Source organism: Equus asinus, chromosome 1 (assembly GCF_041296235.1).
Source record: "Equus asinus isolate D_3611 breed Donkey chromosome 1, EquAss-T2T_v2, whole genome shotgun sequence".
Taxonomy (NCBI): domain Eukaryota; kingdom Metazoa; phylum Chordata; class Mammalia; order Perissodactyla; family Equidae; genus Equus; species Equus asinus.
In genome coordinates, this window is record NC_091790.1 from 194250496 (window position 1) to 194271340 (window position 20845).

Below are 20845 nucleotides of genomic sequence, written 5' to 3' on the forward strand. Positions count from 1 at the left end.
ATTCAAAACCAGGTAGCCCTCATTGTAATCTCTCTCATGGCTCCTGTGTCTTAGGTGGCATGGGAGAAGTGACGAATGAAGAACGATAAGCTGAGGTTGTGTCATGCCATAAGTCTGTATGGCATTAGGTTGATGTTACAGTGTAGTGCTTCAGACTTGGGCTTCCAGTCAGTGGGATCTGGGTTTGAGCCTTGCCTTTGTGACGTGCTGGATGTGTGACTTTGGGCAAGTTATTCCAGCTTGCTATAAACTTCACTTTTATTCATTCATACAATAACTCACAACATTATTGTGACACTTAAATGATATAATCACAGCTCCTGGCACATATTAAGAGCAGCTACTTTTACTATAGATGTATAAGACACTGTGCTATGTCCAGTTTGAGTGGCACAAAGTAAATGTTAAGGGTGCCTAAGGAAAAAGATTAAAATTAAAATAGCATAGTGAATCCCTATGTACTATCACCCAGTTTCAACAAATATCAACATTTTACTAATCTCATTTCATCTTTCTCCTTTCCTTTTTTTCTTCTGGAATATTTTAAAGCAAATCCCAGATATTATATCTCATATGGTTTTACCCATAAATACTTTGGTACCTTATCTTTAATAAGTAGGGACTTAAAAAAAATTACAGTGGCACCATCATGAACCTAACAAAGTTAAAAATCTCTCATGTCATTGAATATCTAGTCTGTGTTCATATTTCACCTATTGTCCCCAAATTCTCAGTTTTATAGTTTTGTTCAAATCAATATCAAAGCAAGTTTTATACACTGCATTTACTGTCTGTCTCTTAAGCCTCATAAACTATAATGCCTTCCTCTTTTTTATGGTGTTTATTTATTTTAGAAACCAGGCCGGTCTCACTTGCCCTGTAGAATTTTTCATAGTCCAGATTTGGCAGATAACTTCGTTATAGGGTTCAGTGCTGTGCAGAGCCATATTGGAGCCTGAGGCAGAAAGAAAAATCAGTAATAAGAGTGTGTCTTTATTTAAAATTGTAGTATTGTGTTCATCATGCATTTTTTGCATTCATTTTGGTTTTTTAAAGTATTTGTCTGCATTACTGTGTTGTTTAGCACTACCTTACATTTTGCACTTGAGGCAGGGCCTCACTCCCCTCATTCTGGTCCTGTCCATGAGTTGTTTATTCTGTTCCTTTCGCGCGCCTGTGTCTTGTAATCTGGTGATTAGATCCAGATTCTAGAACTTTGCTGTTCAAGTGTGAACTGCGGTCCAGAAGCACAGGTCACTCCTGGGAGTTTGTTAGAAATGCAGAATCTTGGGCCGCATCCCAGACCTGCTGAGTCAGAAGCTGCATTTTCACCAGCTTCCCAGGGGATTAGTGTGCACAGTAAAGTTTGAGAAGCACTGCTCTGGAGGCATAATTAGAGTCAGGTTTAATTTTTTGGCAAGAATCCTTCATAGGCATGTTATGGACTTCTTACTGTATCACATCAGGAAGTTCATGGTGTCTGGTTGTCTTGCTTTAGGGGATATTGAGATTGATCAGTGGATTCAGATGTGAGGAGCCCGATCCACCTGTTAGAAAGTTAAGGATCACAACATCTGAGAATTCACTAGAGCAACATGGTTAAGAGGAGGAGCGGCTATGTGGCTCTGAATGTCGACTTTACACTTACCAGCTGTGGGGCCCTAGATAAGGTAGTTAATTAACCTCCCTGCGCTTCTGTTTTCTGTCTGTAAACTGGAGATCATAGAGTACCCATCTCATTGGTTGTCGTGCAGAATTTCTTAGAACAGTGCCGGCAAAAAGAAAGCTCTCAACAGAAATAGCGCTTCTTTTCCTTGTCTTTTGGCTTTTCTTTCCTTATCAGAGAAAACATCATAACAAAGATGTCTTTTTATTTGGGCCTTGCAGAGTGAATCGGACGGTGTTCCAGGTGATATTAATGACTTGAGTCTAGGCAGAAGATGGAAATACACAGTGTATTTTGGGGGATCAGCAAAGAATATGACTTCACTAGAGTTGCGTTTTTTCAGTAGAATGGGAGAAAAGGGCAGATTATGGAAGTCTTTGGCTTTAGGCAGTTTGTAGTATTTGGTGAGCAGTGAAGGCTCAGTGAAGATGTTTACGGAGAGCAGAATGTTTGTTCTCATGAACGAAGTGGCACTCCGGAAGTTTAATTCGGCACCCCCGTGCAAGAGACATTGGAAGGAGAGAGCTGTGCAGGCCAAGAGGGCATTTCAGTAGTTCACGTGGAAGGTCAGAAAGGCCAGAACCAGTGTGTGGCATTAGGAGTGGAAAGGTCAGAGGGCGGATATGAGGTCGTGATGGTGTGAATTATATACCTGAGCATTTGTCGCTGTAGGCAGCAGACTTTTGGTTTGGATGTTGCTTCTTATTAGCTAGTGACCTTTATCAAGTTACTTAATCAACATAACGTCTGTGCCTCAGTTTCCTTACTGGGGTAATGGGGAAAATGAGATCTGTTTACCAGGTTAGTTGTAAGGAGTAAAGGAGACGATGCATGTCAAGCCTGGTACTGTGCTGCCTCATCATTCCCCCTCGGTAAGTGTTATTATTACGGGGCAACTGATGGGGCATTTGGCTGAAGGAGAAGGTAGGAGAAATCATTTTTTGGCTTCAGGACTAGGAAAATTGGTGATACAGAAAGAGGAAAGTTGCCAGGGAGAGTTAGTTTAAGGAGCAGGCATTATATTCCCTTTTAGATATGTTGAGTTTGAGACCCTGACAGGATATCCAGGGGGACATGTGTTAGATTCCAAGGGTAAATTGTGCATAAGCCACACGTGACTAGACCTGTCTTTTTTCTTTTGGTGCAGATTATGTTGCAGTAGCGTCTTGTGCTTCACTTTTCAGCATCTCTGGGTTCTGGGTGAGCAGATGTTGGACCTTGACATCAGCTTAGATTAGCTTTGATGTCAGGGGTCTGGGGCCTGGCTGGGTCCGCAGCAGCGGAAGGTGATGAGGGCTTTTCCCTGTTCCAGATTGCAGTCCTAAGAAAGCAGTTTGTTTTGCTTTTTAAGCATTTCAAGGTTCCTCTCTCTCTCTCTCTGCACAGGGTAATGCTGAAAATTGGGGTATTAATAGGTGCTATTTAAAGAAGCTCATTTATGGGCAATTAAATAACATGCCTGTCAGCCCAAATTTGATAGGGAATAAGGGAACCTTTTTCTTTTTTTTAAGTGCAGTGAAGTTTAATTATATTCCTTTTCCTTTCAACTCTTTTGTCAGATTATGTAGAGAACAGATTTCTTTTTTTAAAAAAATTAGTAGTATTTATTTTCTTCCTCCCCATGTGTTTATTGGCAGGGTGGGGCGACTGAGATGGAAGGGCAGGAGGTATATTTAAGTTATATTTTGTTTTATTGATTTTACATAATTTTTAGGGATATTTATATTGGTGGTTTTAGCTGCTCTGAGCATTGCAGAGAGAATAATCATAGCTGATACCACAACTAACCCCTCTTTAGGTACTAACTGACATCTCGAATATTTCGTGTTGCAAAACAGCACACGTATGGCAGTAGTAGCTACTAATTTATGAGTGTATAGGTCAGAAATTGTCCAGATCTTCCCTGTATCCTGGAGCCCAAAGTAAATGCCACTTTATGTATGCTATTTATAGAGACCAACTTGTTGGGCAGGACGGAGATAGGAAGGGACTGTCTCTTCCTACCCTTTCTTGAATAGCTGTCATAATCTCTGTGTAATCTGTTTTCTGTCTTCTCTTTTTCTATGTAAATAGATTCAAGTACCTTGTCTATAATTGATACTCAATATATGTTTGTTTGTAATTGTATATGCAAATGTGTAATGGTTGGTAGAACAGAAAGAACTAGTATTTTGGTTGCCTAGTGAAGTTAATGTTATACAGTATGTGGAAGAAAAGTATTTGGCATAGAATGTTTAAATTGGGTTGTTGGGTGGAAATGAATGGATAGAAAAAAGAGCAGAGAGTTGAAGAAGTAAATGAATGTCTGTAGAATACTTATGAGAATTAGGTACGGGTAGAAATCATTAAAAAAGTGGCTGGTGGTAGCAGCTCAAGCATTGATGCCCTTTAGTGGCAGCCAAAGCATTACCTGATGGGGGTATGTTCTGGACTTGGGCATGAACAGCAGCCAGCCTGGGACAGTCCACAGATCTCAGCTCCTGTGGGTATTAGGACAGCGGAGGAGGAACAGAAACTGATATTAGTGGAAAGCTGAGGCTAGAATAAGAGGGTGAAAATAGAGTAATTTCATGTTCTAAAAGGAGAAAAAGAGTGAGATATGAAGATAAAGGCTTCCCCCATTTTCATTTCTCTTGTCAATAGAATGAGGGAATAAACTGCAGAACCCATTTCCATCTCTCTGCTTGGTGAGAAGTTCCATAGAACAGACCAGAATGACTAGCGTAGTTATGTGAGAGGACCTGTCAGGTGATGCTATTTTTATTAAGTCGTTTCCTATCCTGAAGTGGAGGAGGAACAAATTGTGTAGAGAAAAGCTGAGAAATTAGAAGGTACCTGAAATATCTACAAGTAGTGGCTTGTCCCACCGAAGCACTTACACAGAAGTGTAGACTACAATGGCTGCCAGTTGAGAAGATTGGGAGAAGGAGGTTTTTGGATTTCTGTACTTCAGGGAATGAGAAAGAATAGGCGCCCACCCGGAGCTTCACTGCCGCCGAGGCTATTGCTGTAGGTGGGGCCTTCCCACTGGGGACAGAGACGGGCTCTGTGTCTGGCCAGTAAGTGTTCTTGAATCAGAATTAAGAGCAGGGTGAGATTTAGTTGGGCTTTGTCCTAATAAGCCCATTTGCAAGAAAGAAAAAAGTATGTCACTGTAGTGGTAGATCATGCATTGAGGTGACCATAAGTGGTGGCATTTGCCTGTGTGTATGATTAAACAGTGGACAGAGCTTTATTGATCACAGTGTCATTTGAGGATGCCCTTAGAGAACAAAACAGAGATAGCGTATTGAGAGGAGAAATGCCATGTTGAGAAACAGAAGACTCAAGTTCTAGTGCTAGTTCGTTTTAGTAACTTCTGACTAACGGTGGGCTAATCCACAGGCAGAAAGTTTTCTCAGACTAGATCAATTAGTTACTTTTCAGGAGCTCAAAGGAGATGGCATTGTTGAAGAGTACCATGCTTAAGTGAACGTACCAGAATCACTTGGGGCTTAGAGACGTGGGGTTGGAACTACATATGCTATGTGTGTGGCATCTCTTTGCCCAAATCACTATAGTGAACTTTGTTACTAATGGAATATTGTTACATCATTTGGTTGATGGGGATCAGGGTGTGTGGGGAGAGATTGAAAAGCATTGGGCTAGATAAATTCTAAGAACTCATCCAACCTTAAAATTTAGATTATTTGGAAACAGAATTTAGGCTGGGATGCCTTTGATAAAGGCATTTTATTTGCCTGGCTGCTGTAGGGCTTTTAGACTTTGACAAAGAAATAAACAAAGATAGTAAAAACAGGGATTGTAGACCTGAAAATTGCTGTAAATCTTCAGGAAGCTTTGGTTAAATAGTGGGTAAATTTTCATCTCTGGGGTAAATCACCCATCTTCTGTGTTAAATGGGGTAGAACATATTTTGGCAAAGGCCTGCTGGGAGGATTGACTTTATTGATTCATGAGATACTGCAACCTTTTTGTACTGGCTCGTTCCTCAGCGTAGCTATTTTCACTAGATTTTTAATTTCAGTGCTGAATTGTTCATTCTTGCTAACTCTGGAATTCCTTCCTTCCCCCCTTTCTCCTTCCTCCCTCTCTCTCTTCCTTCACTTCTTAGCAAATAGTCTTGGGAAAGTGCTCTTGGCTTGCTTTATATTATTATTAAAAGTGTTGATCCTTGCATTGTTAAATATGTTACCACCAAGTAAGGAAATCCTTCCAGAGGTGCTATTTGACCTCAGAATTCTTGAACGCAAGTCTGGAATACTTTACTAGGCCAGAAGGAAGCGGTGCCATACACTTATCCTTTACATTTGGTAGTAGACTTGAACTTTGTTTTTCTTTTGCTAAACTTTTCCCCATCAGCAACACAGAGGATGGAGTTTTAATGGCAGTAATTGCCTGTGTGGCTCCTTTTCTGTCCTCTTTTATGCACTGAAATGAAATGAAGATAGTCACCACTTAATATATGGTTACCAATAGAATTTCTTCCTGACCCTTTATAATTTTATAACATTAGAGAACTTCTTTATATCCTTGTACTTGGGAGATAAGAAGATAAAATTTCTTAAGTAGCAGGTAGCACATCATGGGGAGGTCTGGAGAACAAGAAAACTTGTCATCCTTTGGCTAATTGGAAAGACCAGATCAAAAGGCCCTAAAATCCTTATAAAAATCATTAACATTTTCATTGTTCTCTTGGAGTTTCTAACCTATCACACTACCCACTTTCTTCTATCCAGGTGAACATTCTTTAGGTCTGGAAGATCAAGCATTCTTCCTCAGGGGGCTGCATTCCCTCCTGCTCAGTCGCATGTCTTTGTCTTGGGCAGAAATGGTCTGAATTCCCATGTATGACCAAGGCTCGCTGCAGCTGCCATTATCTGTTTGGGTGGGGAGTTGAGGGTATTGGCGGGGCGATGTGTAGTTTGAAAAAGCTCTCCCATTCTGCGCATGAGAGAACCACTTCTCTGAGGTTCATTTTCATCTTTGCTTCTATTTCCACTCCATCCCTGCTGTTACATGGACAACCAGTGGGCACTGCCACTGGCAATAGAATGATTAATTGTTCTGGAAAGCTTGGGTAAGTTGAAGTAGTTGTTATGAGCATCTAAACTTGAAATCTGTTTTGTGTAAAGCAAAAACTGTGTTTGCATGCACCAAGGGAAAAACTGGTGGTAGAAATTGCTGTACAATTTGCCTCTAGACTCTAGTGGGAAATGTCTTTTTTGGGAAATAGGATGGATCAATGTGATTTTTCTCTTCATGTAAAGTTGTTATTGAAGTAACAACTTATCTTATTTTGCAGTCCTAAAGTAATAAATACAACGTTTATGACTCACAATAAATTGAGAGCATCCCGTTTCCTGTGGTAGCAGGCATGTTCATATTCTTTTAAAGCCTCCGGCAGAGTGACATCAGCAGATTTTTTCATTTTCTAATCCAGAAGCTTCTAATTTTTTCTGTGAAAGAACCTGCATTTTAGTACTGAGCAGATCTTCAGGGACCCTTTCTAATATGACTACATTTTGTAGCACCTCTTTTAAATTGCCTTAAACTTCAGTTCTCTCAGGAGACAGCATGATGTAGTAGAAGGAGCATGGGCTTTGAATTTATGTACAGTACTTGTTTTGTTTTTTTTGATAACAGGGTCTTCAGTTCACATTCAGATTCTTGACACATTGGCAATCTGGAATTTCTCTGATAGCAGACTCACCCACTGGAGCAATTCTTGTGATGCTTCCTGGTTTACCGAAAAGAATTCCTCACTTAGTCTTTCTAGAGGATACTAGACCATTACCCTCCCCCAAACACACACACACAGACCCTTGCCTCTTCTTGATCTGGTAAAGTGCCCACGACTGCGCTAAGTTTGTCGTCTTCTCCTGTACTGCATCACAGTGATCCCTCCTCTTGCCCTTTGGTGATAATCACACTGAAGAACCATCCCAGATGATCTGTTGGTTTAAGAATGCCGAATACTCATACGGAGAATAACCTTAAGTTTTTCCTACAGCACAAAGTCTGCCTGCCTGAGCACAGTGAGTCAATCTCTCCTGTTCAAACATTTGTCACTTATTTATTAAACAGGTATTTATTTAGTACCTTTCATCTGCTTGAGTCTGTGCTGTGTGCTGTGGAAGAGAAAAGGGTGAATTATCTGTGACTTCCAGATATTTATAATCAAGGAAGAAAGATAAGACAAGAAAGATAAGACGGTTTTGTGTGTGGTGGAGTAAGGGGGTGGATGGTATTTTGTTTGGCCTTCTGTTTTTTTAAGGTGAAAGGGGATAAAATGATCAGATCCTTGGAGGGGTAAAGTTCATTGTGTCTTTTAGGAACAGCAAAACAGACAGTTTGCCAAGAATAGAGGCAGTATCAAGGGCACGATGGGAGAGAACATTTTTCCTCTATCCACCACATCTTTCCTTTGGCTTTCAAATGGGGTGCAGTCTCACTTTACTTGAGATTGATTTGGTGTTCCCTGTCAACTGTCCCAGTGCTCATGGTGTCTCTTCCTGCTGCTTCTACTTCTCACCTGCTCATATAGGTAATCTTATCCATTCGCATCCCGTCTGTTACCATTTATCTTTAGTCAAGATCACTGTCTGGAATTCCAGACACGTGTTTCCAGCTGCACCCTGGACACTTCCACCTGGACTTTCACCACTATCTCAGATCGACACATCCAAAACTAAACGCAGCTTCCTCCCTCCTAAACCTGTACTTTCTGCTGCATTCCATCTCTGTGAATGGTAGCACCTTCCGCTGGATGGCTCAGGGCAGAAATGTGGGCACCATCTTTGACCCCTCCCTTCCCTTTAATCTCCACAAGCCAGCCGCTAAGTTTACCTCCTAAATGTCTGCTGAATATGTCCTCTCAGTCCGCATTGCACCATCTTGGTTCCAGTTGTCATCCTCAGTGACCTGTATTCCTGAAGAGCCTCCTGGTGTCCCTGGATTCAGGCTTCCCTTTGACCTTTGCCTTCTTCACACTGCAAGCGGAATGATCTTTCTACAGTGTAAATCTGATCACATCACTTCTCTTCTTAAAACCCCGTAATGGCTTCTTATGGCCCATAGGATAAAATCCACATTCCTTAAATAGCTTAAAAGGCCCTTGGTGATCTGGCCTGTACCTCACTCCTGAGCCTCCTCTTTCGCTGCTCCCCACCATGGCATGCTGCCTCCAGCTGTCCTGAGCTACTTGCCGTTTCCTATCTTGGTCATGTTCTAGCACTTGAGGCTTTTAACATGCTGTTTCCTTTGCCTACATTCTCCCTATTTTTTCCTGGCTACTTTTTATTTATAATCCCCTAGATCTCAACTTCACTGTCACTTCTGGTAAAAAAGCCTTCTCTAATTCCCTTGAGGCTAGGTTAGATACCCTATATTGTGCCTGTTTTAGGGAGCACGTGAAAGTCAAATCATATGATGATTGCCTGTTGAATCGTGTTTCTTCCCTTCTAAACTGTGAACCTCATGAGGTTCACCAGTATATCCCAGACACGTAGCACAGTGCCTGGCATACTGTTTATCTAGAAACATGTCTTTTACTATATCACCGATATTTACCAGGAGCTGTTCTTTGCCTCTTGATCCTAAGCAGCTTCGGGTCAGGACCAAATCTTGTTCATTGTACCATACCTGACATTTTGTGTTAAAAGAGTTTGTTTCACCAACTACTTTTGGGAGCTTTTCGCACCTGAACTTATAAAAACATTATGTGAAGGTAAATTTTAAAAGTTATATTAGGGGGCCGGCCCTGTGGCCGAGTGGTTAAGTTCGCGCGCTCTGCTTTGGCGGCCCAGGGTTTTGCCAGTTTGGATCCTGGGCGCGAACATGGCACCACTCGTCAAGCCATGATGGGGCGGCGTCCCACACGCCACAACTAGAAGGACCCACAACTAAAAATACACAACCATGTACTGGGGGGCTTTGGGAGAAAAACGAAAAATAAAATCTTAAAAAAATAAAATAAAAAATAAAAAGAAGAAAGTTATATTAGAAGAGACTAGGAAGTAAGGTGATTAATTTAATAAGTGTGCTGTAAAGCATACATCTGCATGAGTATTGCCCATTCAGTATTGTCTGCAGTTAGGAAGAAAAAGCATTAAAGCATTTGCTTTAGTGTCGGGTTGGCATGGGTTTGAATTCCAGCTCACCCACTTAGTGACCTTGGCAAGTCAGTTTCCTTCTCTGAGCCTCAACTTCCTCATCTGTAAAATGAGAATATAATGCCTGCCTTGCAAGGTGTTAAAAAGTTTAAAGGTTTATGAAAACAGCTGCCATAGTGTCTGGCACATGGTAGTTGCTCTATGAAATTTAAGCTATTTTTTCTCTTACTCCAATAAGCGAATGAGAAATTATAAGAAATAATGCTGCCATTACTGAAACATTTTTTGGAATTTCTTTTTTGAAATAGTTTTCAGAGCTTGCTCTAGACTATTAGAATATATCAATGGGAGCAATCCTTTTTTTTGAGGACATGTTTGATTTTTAGAAATGGCTTGGTTCAGAGAGCAAGATCAAGATGATTAATAGCATTTTTGATATTTAAAAAAATTAAGTGTGATTATCATGAGATTTTCTTTTGTAGTATCTAAATTGGTACATAGTCTGGCTTTCTCATAGGTGGCGTTGACAGCATATTCCATTTGGTACGTTAAGATCCAAGGAATTAACTATCAAGAAATCTTTTGATTTTGAATAGCACTCTGATGAATCAAGCAGGATTAGTAAGCTCAAGAGAGCTGAGCTCTTTAATGATGTACTTAATCACAAGTTAACCATCAAAATTTTACTTCTAGCAAAAAAGAATTTAGGAAAAAATGATCAAAGAATACCCATATTCTTCTATATAGTTGGGGCTATTCTCTTTTCAGCTGGGTCCATAGGAATCAGTGTGGCTGAAATGCAGTAAGGAAGATGGTGTCTACTCATGACCCGAAGGAGGCTCCACAGGCTGGGTTCGTAGGATAAGAGATCGGAGACACAGGTTATTTCATCTACTAGGAAAAAAAATTAAAGCAAGTGAGTTTGGAGGAGCACAGTCATGTGAGGCTGGAAGCGGTACCCTCAGGGTAGTGTGGAAGCTGGATTGAGGATTAGCCCAGTACCGGGGGATCCAGTGACAATGCCCAGATTACTACAAGGAACCTAGTTTTGTTTCGTGATCCAGTGATTACTGAAGATTCAGTATTTTACTTCATCATTGTATAGAAGGTCATGACTGTGAGGTAATCAAGTCAACTATAAAGGGTTATTGACGTGTTAATTATTTTTAAATATTTTACTAGTTTGTGTCCTCAGTTTACCTCATCTTGTGTGTGTGTGTGTATATATATATACACATATTTGTTGATATGATTCACTGAGAGCAATTGATGGAGAGACATGTGGGAGAAGAGCAAAACATGAATATTTGTGACTCTTGGGTGAGGGAGGGGAGAGAAGCTTGTACAGCTCCCTTTTGCAACAGGGTCATAGTGGTGCAGTGTCGCTCAAACAAGGGGGGACTGACCCTGGCAGTAAAGGCAGCTTGTGGGCCAGACTTCACAAGGGGTTGGTCCTGCTAAAATCTTTGTTATAGGACAGCATGTGCTTTTGAGGTACTGGCGTCATTATTTTAATGGAACGTTGTCTGAGGTTTCAGATGGGCAGCACTGGTGCTTCCCCTTGGATAGTGCTTTCTTACTGAAGCTGACTGCTCTGTGAAATCTAGGGGTTGTTCTCCAGCCTGGCTGTGGAAGAAAATCATTGAGCAGCCTTTGACTGCAACTATGGCAAAAAGCAAAAGGTTGTTTGATTTCTTTTAGTTCAACCTTAAATATCAAAATTAGATTTGAATTACTGTAAAAATGCAAAATTCAAGGTCTTCGATGTTATGAAAAAGGTCTAGAAAGAGAATTTAAGTGAAATAACCCTTTTCTCCTTTTAATTCTTTGCTATAAATTGTGTATTGCTCATCCTTTCTGGGTATTAGTTCTCTTAACTGTTGTTAACCAAGTTGAAATCATGATCTTAGCAGTGCTAGCAACATGTGTTAGATTTGACTCGTAAGAGGAGAAAATTCTGGAGCCAGGTCGGCAATTAGCCATTTAAAGTACTCCTTTGGTATAAATGGCATAAACACATGAGCACGTTTTACGTTAATCACCTCTGTAAAATCCCTTTTGTCAAGTAAGGTAACATAATCTCAGGTTCTGAGGATTAGGCTGTGGCCATCTTAGAGGGAGTGGGTGTTATTCTGCCTCCCATGATATGGAAACACTTAACACCGGATTTCATTCAGGGAAAATATTTTTCAAATACGCCCATGATTTGCTACAGATTTTTAAGAAACTTTCACTTTGGTATTTTATAGGGAGGAGTTAAACATATTTTCAAAAAAGGAAACAAATTTTATTTGTTTGGATCTCAACCTACGTATTAAAGCTAATATTCGTTCTCTCTTGTTTACTTTAATAGTGATAACCTCCTAAGGAGAGCAGCCTGTGAAGAAGCTCAGGTAATGCCATTTACTGTGATAGAATTAAAACCCGCCTTATCTCCATTGTGCAGAAAACTCAGGCTTGTCCAGGGTCCTGCACAGTGCCTTGCATCAGTGCTGTTTGGCTATTTTTCCTCCTATTCGGATGAATCAGGCTGAGAGCCAGCTCTGAATAGAACTCGAGGAAGCTAACCATCTGGTGAAGAGCAGCGCTAACGCCCACCCTTTTCGACTTGTTTACTTCTGGATTAGTCCTAAGAACACAGAAGCGGACTGGTTGGAGCCCTGGGAATTTGTTCGTGGCTGTGGTTGTCCCCAATCCAAATTATCATTCCCGATCCAAGTAATCCCCAAAGATATCAGTTCAGAGCAGGTGTTACCGCTCAAAGTCAAATCTTCTTAAAACTGTTGATTCATATTTTTAAAGCCTGTCTCCTTAGCCCAACTGATTCATACCATGTACATTGTTATCCCAGTCCCATGATACTGCACTTAAATATTCATACATCTGAGTGTGTTAGTTATAGTTGAATTGTGAATCCTTTCAAGTTTGTCACATTTTTGTTCTTCCTTCCCCTCCAGATTTGTACATTATAGCTTGCAGATGAATTTTCATGACTGAGTTGCCTTTTCGTTATATATAATTTAAGCTTATAATATCAGAAATAACCAAAAAAGAAACATGTGAAGTAAAAAATGACAAAGGTATGATGTGTTTAGTAGGAGAGTAGGGTGGCAAACCTCATGTTTGTTTCTGAAATCTTTTCCTGGGTGACAATGACAATAGTCTTAATAAATTCCTCTGTAAATCTGCGTTTTAAGAATTTGTTACTTTTTTGTTTGTTTTATCTCATATGGCTCTAAGTGGTTTTGGAAATCAATTCAAATAAACTTTAATATTAAATTTGAGGTGATTTCCACCCCAAGCTAATTTTCCATTGGTAAGTGGAAAATTCTCTTGGGAGGAGAAGCCTTTCTTTCTCTCTTTAAGGAAGAGGGGTTTTAGGGGCCTCTCTTTCTTATTTAAGGTAAATGCCTCCACCTCTGTTCCAAGTTCCATCTCCTCTTACTTCTTCAGAGACCATGTTCCTCTAGTTGTGTCCTCCCTCTCATATATGTACCTCTTCCCAGCGTTCTAGTTCTCCGCTTCCCGGCACACATTTAGCTTCTTCATGTGACGAAAGGAAGTGAATTCATCCTTATAGCTTCCCTTAGTTTCTTTTCCTGTTTTTGTCCTTCCCTTTACAGCCTAAATTCTTGAAAGAATATGATTTTTTTAATCTCACATAACTGAACTCACTATAGTCTTACATAAACTCCTTAACCCACTGTAAACATGAGACTTGAGTTGCAAGTAGGTAAGAATTCTAGAGACTAAGGAACCAGGATGAGGAGGACAATCTGAAACTGTAGATCTGGAACCTGGTAGGCCAGAGAACCTGCTTAATTAAATAACTTCTGACTACATTCCAGAAATAGCATGGATGGAAAAAGAACAAATTATAATATTTGGAGATTTGGCAGCAAAATGTTAAGGTCTAATTCAGTAAGAGTGAAAACAGAGTAGAAATTTATAATGTACCAGAAGCTTTTTACAAAGAAACAGTATATCTTTCTCAAGTCTTCAGAACAAGTTTATTTTTTTAAAGCAAGAAATAGAGAGTGGAGAGAAAGGATCCCCAAGGGACTGTCAGGGAGATTGTGGATTTAGAGTCAGTTATTTAAGAAAAATCTTGCTATAACTTTCATTTTTCTCCTCTCTTTACTTTGTACTTCTGTACTTGAATTCTACCTTCTTGGCCCAGACTTTCTCCCCACCATCTAAGACTTGAAATTTAGCCCTTTTTGGTGCTTTCCTGCTCTCATTCTTTTTGTTGATCATCTTCTCTCATCCATATGTTATATAGCAATAGGTCCCCAAAGTTCCAGTTTTGACTCACATCTAGTCCTCTGTGCCTCTTCATTCTGCCTCATCCATTGTATGCTCTTTAGAGCTGATGGAGTAGAAGAGGTTTGGGTTTTGGAGTTAGATGTAAATTTTAGGCTTGTAATTTATTAACTGTGTGACTTTGAGTGACTTAATCTTTCTGAATCTTGATTTTCTAATCTATTAAAATGAGAATATTTAATACCTCCTAGGTTTTTGAGCACTAAAAATAATGTGTGCGAAAGTGGCAAATACTAGGTGCTTAGTTAGTAGTAATGACATTTCTTGTGCCAGTTGATGCTATTTAGTTATACAAGGTTGCAAAGAAGAGGAGGCAGAGTATTAGGTTTATTTTTATATGTATAAAGATATGAAAATTAATTGGTAGCATAAGGTTCTTTATGAGTAAGCTTTAGTAATAAAGAGGAGAAAAAGATTATACTCTGAAAACTAAAGACAAATGGATTAAATTTCCCTTCTGATAGGCTGTGGCCTTATTAGCTCTGTGTTTATAGTAACCCTAGCCATGTTTTATAGAGAAAAGAAAAGTTACTTACCTCTAGGAGGTGAAGCAGGATTTTTTATTATAATACAAAATTCAGCTTATTGTCTTATTTATTGTATAAATAATGGTACACTTTTGTTGTTGTTTATGGTGTTATTGTCAATATGAAATAATGAATATTTTTTTTCCCCAGAGTAAATAGCATATCTACTGTAAGTAAATTCTTTTAGAATGAAAGAATATATGTGATCAATAACTGGATAAAAGGACATTTAGTTACAACATTTCTTTTTTCCTTTTTAGGTGTTTGGCAATCAACTCATTCCTCCCAATGCACAAGTGAAGAAGGCAACCGTCTTTCTCAATCCTGCAGCTTGCAAAGGGTAGTTCAGTGTGTGATTTGTTACATAATCAGTTTGTCTAAGGGAAAAAAAATCACAGAATATCAGGCAGCTGGTTGGATTGTATGGAATTGGAAGAACTAGGTTCCATTCTCTTCTAGCAATAAGATTCATTTGTAATGTAGAAATAATGGTTAGTGAGATATAACTGTAAAGCTAACTGATGCTTAGCAAACTTGTCTAATTGAAGTTTAATAATCATTCCAGAATTAACACTCTCAAACAAGTCTTATCTGCCTCCTTGGGAGCAACTCCTGCTGCTATGATGTAAATTATTAGGCCGTGTCTATTACCAGATGTTCGGAGATGGCCACGAGCACTGTGGACTTGTGAGGTCAGAAACATTCTTTCCAAAAGGAGTGAGCCTAGGTCTTGAAGGTAGGCAGAGGGAGAACACACAATCTTCCCAACTGAGGAAGTGGCCCAGGGCCAGGGGCCTGGAGACAGGAGTGACCAGTTGTGTCTGTTGCTCTGTTATAGGACAGTCAGTAAACTGCTCTGGCTGGGCTGGAACAGTCATGTGAGGAATTGTAGGAATTAAGGTGTAAAGAATAGTTGAGACTTTAGTTGGTAATGATGTGTCCATATTCATTTAGTGTAACAAATGTACCACACTGATGTGGGATGTTGAAAGTGGGGGAGGCTGTGTGTGTGTGTGTGTGTGTGTGTGTGTGTAGCAGGGCAGGGGGTATGTGGGACCTCTTTGTGCTTTCTGCTCATTTTTACTGTGTACCTAAAAACTGCTCTAAAAAATAAAGTCTGCAGGGGGCTGGCCTGGTGGCGCAGAGGTTAAGTGCGTACATTCCGCTTTGGCAGCCCGGGGTTTGCCGGTTCAGATCCCGGGTGCGGACATGTCACTGCTTGGCACACCATGCTGTGGTAGGCATCCCACGTATAAAGTGGAGGAGGATGGGTATGGATGTTAGCTCAGGGCCAGTCTTCCTCGGAAAAAAAAGAGGAGGATTGGCAGCAGTTAGCTCAGGACTAATCTTCCTCAAAAAAAAAAAAAGTCTATGAATATTAAAAAACTACAGTGAGCAAAACAATTTTTTTACAGTATTAGTTAGATGCAAATCAGTTGGAAAGGTGAATAAAAAGACCTCGATGGCTTTTAGAATAAATCATTTAGACTTTTTAGTTATTTTAAAAAAATAGTAAGAATTGAAAAAAGATTGATACTTTTTATTTTCTCCCTAATGACCAGAAAAATTCTTTTTGTCTTTTCTGAGGATGAGTAAATTAATAAATACATATTAGATTGGATCCTATAAGATCTGAATCAGAAGACGTTAAGATAACAAGAACAACCACAAAAAGAATAGTTTGGACCAGCTTGTAAGTTATAAGGTTAATATTGTCTGAAGTAAACCACAGGGGCTCTGAAATAAATTTCTCTCACCATTTCTTGGGAGGCAGTGAGTGTGGTTTCACAGATAGTGACGGCTTATTTCTTTGTAATTCAGCAGTTTAAGATATTTACCTATAGATTGTCTAAATTGGCTTCAGTCCTCTGCCGAATTGAATCATATTTGCCTGGCTTTGTTGGAACCACTTGCCTCCCCTATAAACATACCAGTCATAATGCCTATTGATCATTCTTGTTTAATACCAACAAATGGACGGGTCCTAATAACACAGTCAAAACACCCAAGATAACTGAATAGTCAGTGGTGACCTATGGCAGAAGCTAGCAGAGAAATCTGGGCTTCAGAGTTTGAAGGACCAGGTCTTTATACTCTTTGCTGCTCCATGATACTGTGGGAGTTAACTTCGTAAATCCTCGGCTTATTCATCTGTAAAATGGGAAAAGTAATATCACACACATTATAAAATTACCATATGGAATAGATGCCTTTAGGATTAAATGAGATAATGCCAAGAAGTGTTAGCATTATTTCCATTTCATAGTAAGCACTGGATGAAAGAAATAAAGCTGCTGTTTTTGTTGAACCATAGGCTAGGTTGAGAACATTCTCTACTTTGCTCTCCCTCTCTTCCCAAAGGTGCCTGTGCCTCTCCTGCCTACCATAATTTAACTCTTCTAAGTCCTATTCCTTTAGAGACCTAGTAAGTTAGTAACTTGCTCATTCTAATGAAGAAATATATGGCTGTTTAAGCTATAATCATTCATTTTGAGTTCCTACTTCTAAGAGATATGTACATTTAAAAAAACTAATAAACTACTTTTAGAGCAGTTTTAGGTTCTGCTTACATTTTTACATGTAAATGTATTTGCATTTTTAAAGGTGGATTCTTGTATAAGAGTACAATATTTTTATCTAAAGGTGAGGCTAAGGAAAGTCTTTCTTTTCTAAATTCATTGTCCCCTTTAACAAGGTGAATGCCCACATTCTTCCAGGAAGCAACCACTCGGAAGCTCTCCAGCATCTTTTTTGAAAGCTTTCACTATTTAATTGACTATTTTTGTCATTTTGGCTCTGTCCTGACACAATTCATGATTTATCATGTAGCTATTTCATTATGTAGTACTGGTTTAAAACTACATAAGAGCTTTAAGAAATAAGGTAACTGTGTTTAGCATAAATAAATAATATGTTAAGGAGTAAATATTTTTTGTGTGTGTGTGAACCTGGAAATTGCTCTAAGTATTAAAGTTTTTATTTAGCTCCGGTGCTATCTCACCCTTAATTATATAATAATAATGCATTTCTTACTGGTAACACTTGTTTTTCAGTTTTTTATATGGAAGAAGGAAAAAAAATGTCTTCACTTTCATTTTAGAGATTTTCTGTAGCCATGACATCACAGAAAGGCCCACATGTTCACATCTTCAGCTAACTTGGAGGAGCTTACAGATTGGTTGGAAGTGATTAATATAGCAGACTGAGACTTCTCCAGAGTTTTGCTTCTCAGAGATAGATGTGATCCACTTCTAAGTGATCCTTTCTTATCAATCTAGTGATGAAAGCAACCCTGGGAGGAGAAATGTTTGTAGTGTCACTAGCTTAGCCCGTTATTGTTGAGTTAAGCCCCAGAAATGGTGAGCAGGGAAGGAGGCGTTTCCATTTAGCCTTTCATGTTTATTCTGATAAGCGTTCAGAGCCATAGAAAAGGTATGGAAATTTGTTTAGTTTGCTTATTACCTGCTCAGGTAGGCCCTTGGTGTGAGATATTCTTTTGAATGGTTCTTCTGAAAATTTGTCCAAGCTTCTCTATTTCTACTTTAATCACAATAAAAAATGTTTTGTCTTCTGTTTGCTAATTGGTGGTTATTCTTTTTAGTTTAAAGAATGTTAAATTTGATCTATCTCTAACTATACATGCTCCTCATTATCTACCTTTGCATCTCTTTCTAGTATAAAGTATTCTGAAGAAAGTCAAAGCATGTATCACTGGTAAAAAAAAAAAATCTTTTTGAAAGAGGATTGAGTAAATGTGGATGTAAATGTTAGATGTTTGGCATTGATTGTTTTGAAAGTACTAGTTTTTGTTTGTTGTCTTCTGATGTGATAGTTGAAAATATTTGAGTGAAAGACAAGTCAACTGATTGTATGGTTAGCATTTATTCAACTTTGAGACTATGCCAGTGGGGACTTTTTGCAGCTTCTGTGTTCCTTGATTCCTAGGCTGTTGTTTTGAATCCTGACCTAAATTGAACAAGAGTCACTATCAGAATGATGTGCATGATACTTTTAAAACACACAAACTCTTGTAAGCCTGTTTAATCATTTCTGTTGTTACAAGACATCACAATTGTGTCATTTCCTTTTCCTCAGAATTCACGTCTGCATTTAGGGTGAGTTTATTCATTCATTCATTTGTGCGTTAATTCATCAGATACTTATTGAGTATCTTCTAAGTGTGGCAAACATAATGCTAGAGGCCAGGATTCAAGGGTCAATAAGATTTGGTGTCAGTTTTTGCAAGACTTCCAGTCTAGTCCCAAAGACTATTTTACAAATCACCGATCATCGTGCCATGTGAAAGCTTCTAACAGAGGTGTGTGTGGAGTCATAGGGCAGCACAGAGAAGGGCATGACTGTGCCTGGGAATGTCGGACAAGCTGCTGAGTATCCAATAGTTACATTAGGTAATTTTGAACTTTTCCCTTTCCTAGCAGAAATTCTGTCTTCATGGAAAAGAATTTTGCTCTTTCTCCAGGGATTTCACTACAAGGTTGAAAGTCAAGAGATAGAGATACCCGTAGTATTTGAAATTGTTAAAAGTGATGTATTTCTACCCCAAAGGTTGTGTGCATTGACTTAGAATTAAGCAATATCTGTTTGGTTCAATCATTCCTTCAGGCCATCTGAAAAATGTTGTAGTAAATACGTTCTTCTCCTTCCACCACTGGAATATAAATAAGTTCCATGAGGACTTAACGCCTTATACTTAAGTTACAAGTATTTTTATGTGCTTCGTCCCACTGTATCCAGATCCTAAATCTGTGTCTAGCACAGAGTAGGTGCTCAGTAAATATGTGTTGAAGGAATCAAACACTGTTGCCTGCATGGAGCCGTATCTAGTGTACATTCTTCGTCTCGAGGAACCACTGTGAACTGTAAGCATCCCAAATGGATAAGAGCTGGTTGTGTTAGACAAAGGGTAACTCCTGGAGGCCCAGCGTGAAAGAGTCTCCGTTTCTATCCATAGAAACTCATCACTCGTTGTTAAACTTCCTATCCTTGAACAAATAAAGGAAACCTGTGCTCCTTAGTCTGTTTCTTGTTCTATTCTAGAGAAGATGGTTGGGATTTTTCTTCTTCCTCTTGAGAACTTTTGTTAAAATATTTGTATTTTTTTCCTTTGTCTACAGCAAAGCCAGGACTCTATTTGAAAAAAATGCTGCCCCGATTTTACACTTATCTGGCATGGACGTGACTGTTATTAAGGTGAGAACTGCTCCAGAGTGTTGATTTTATCCAGGTTACCACTCCTTACAACATATCCTCTTCTCTTGACTTCTTAGCAGAAGTCACTTAATCACTTAAGAAGACAAGAACAGAGAAATCAATGTTGTGTGTTTGTTCTGATAATTAATAAAAGCAATTTTGTTTTTTCAAAGCATTGTCAGCTTTTCGTTTTCAGAATAGAATTAGATGGAGGCATGAACGTGATTCCTTTCATCTGAAAGATAGGATGTGGAATCATTGTCTTTTGGAAGATGAAAGTTGTTGTAGCTGTAAGAATTCTTGAACGTTAAAAATTAGTTTAATTTCTTGGTAGTTCCGTAGACAGGCAAATATTTTCTCTCTGGTGAGGAATTATCTCTGATGAGGAATTTTAAATGGTAAAGCTTTAGAATTTGCAAGATTTAGGTAAGAAGAAAAGGGGACAAAAATAAGGTAGAAGGAAATGTGCTATTTCGGAAGATGCCTCAAGACTCTGCTTTGTTGACTTTTAAGTAACGTGTGTGGTGTATACATAAGTACATGTATTTGGTGAAAATCACTCTGTTAACATGTTTGTAAGTCTATGGTTTATCTATTTTTAATATTACCCCCTTTCATTAAATCATAGAGATTAGAAGTCATTTAGTCCAATTTACCATGTAGTGTTGAACTCTCTTCTCCACCTTGTCTGAGATGGGGTCTTCCAGTTGTCTGCCTCCAGGGATGGGAGAAAGGGGAAGAAAATTAACGTTTATTTGAGTACCTGTGATGCATGTTACAGACTCTACATATGAGGGATCCTAGAATGTTATGTAAGACTGGTATTATTTGTTCTTTGAATGTTTGGTTGAACTCAGGAGTAAAACCATCTGGGCCTGGAGCTTTCTTTGAGGGGACATTTTTTTTTATATTAAATTTCCTTAATGGCTCTAGAAGTACTCAAGTTCTATTTCTTCTTGAACTAATTTTGGTAAGGTAAATTTTTAAAGGAATTTGTTCATTTC

The 20845-nt window shown here is 39.0% G+C and overlaps 1 protein-coding gene across 2 annotated transcripts in view; it reads left to right on the forward strand.

Moving 5' to 3' along the window:
• The window catches only part of AGK (acylglycerol kinase), an 86987-nt gene that overhangs the window by 15044 nt on the left and 51098 nt on the right, over positions 1–20845 (forward strand). For both annotated transcript variants that reach the window (XM_014859229.3, XM_070514793.1), the window contains exons 3-5: positions 12134–12173; positions 14891–14970; positions 19766–19841. In XM_014859229.3, coding sequence (XP_014714715.3) covers positions 12134–12173; positions 14891–14970; positions 19766–19841 — 196 coding nt within the window. The remainder of the gene's footprint in view (positions 1–12133; positions 12174–14890; positions 14971–19765; positions 19842–20845) is intronic.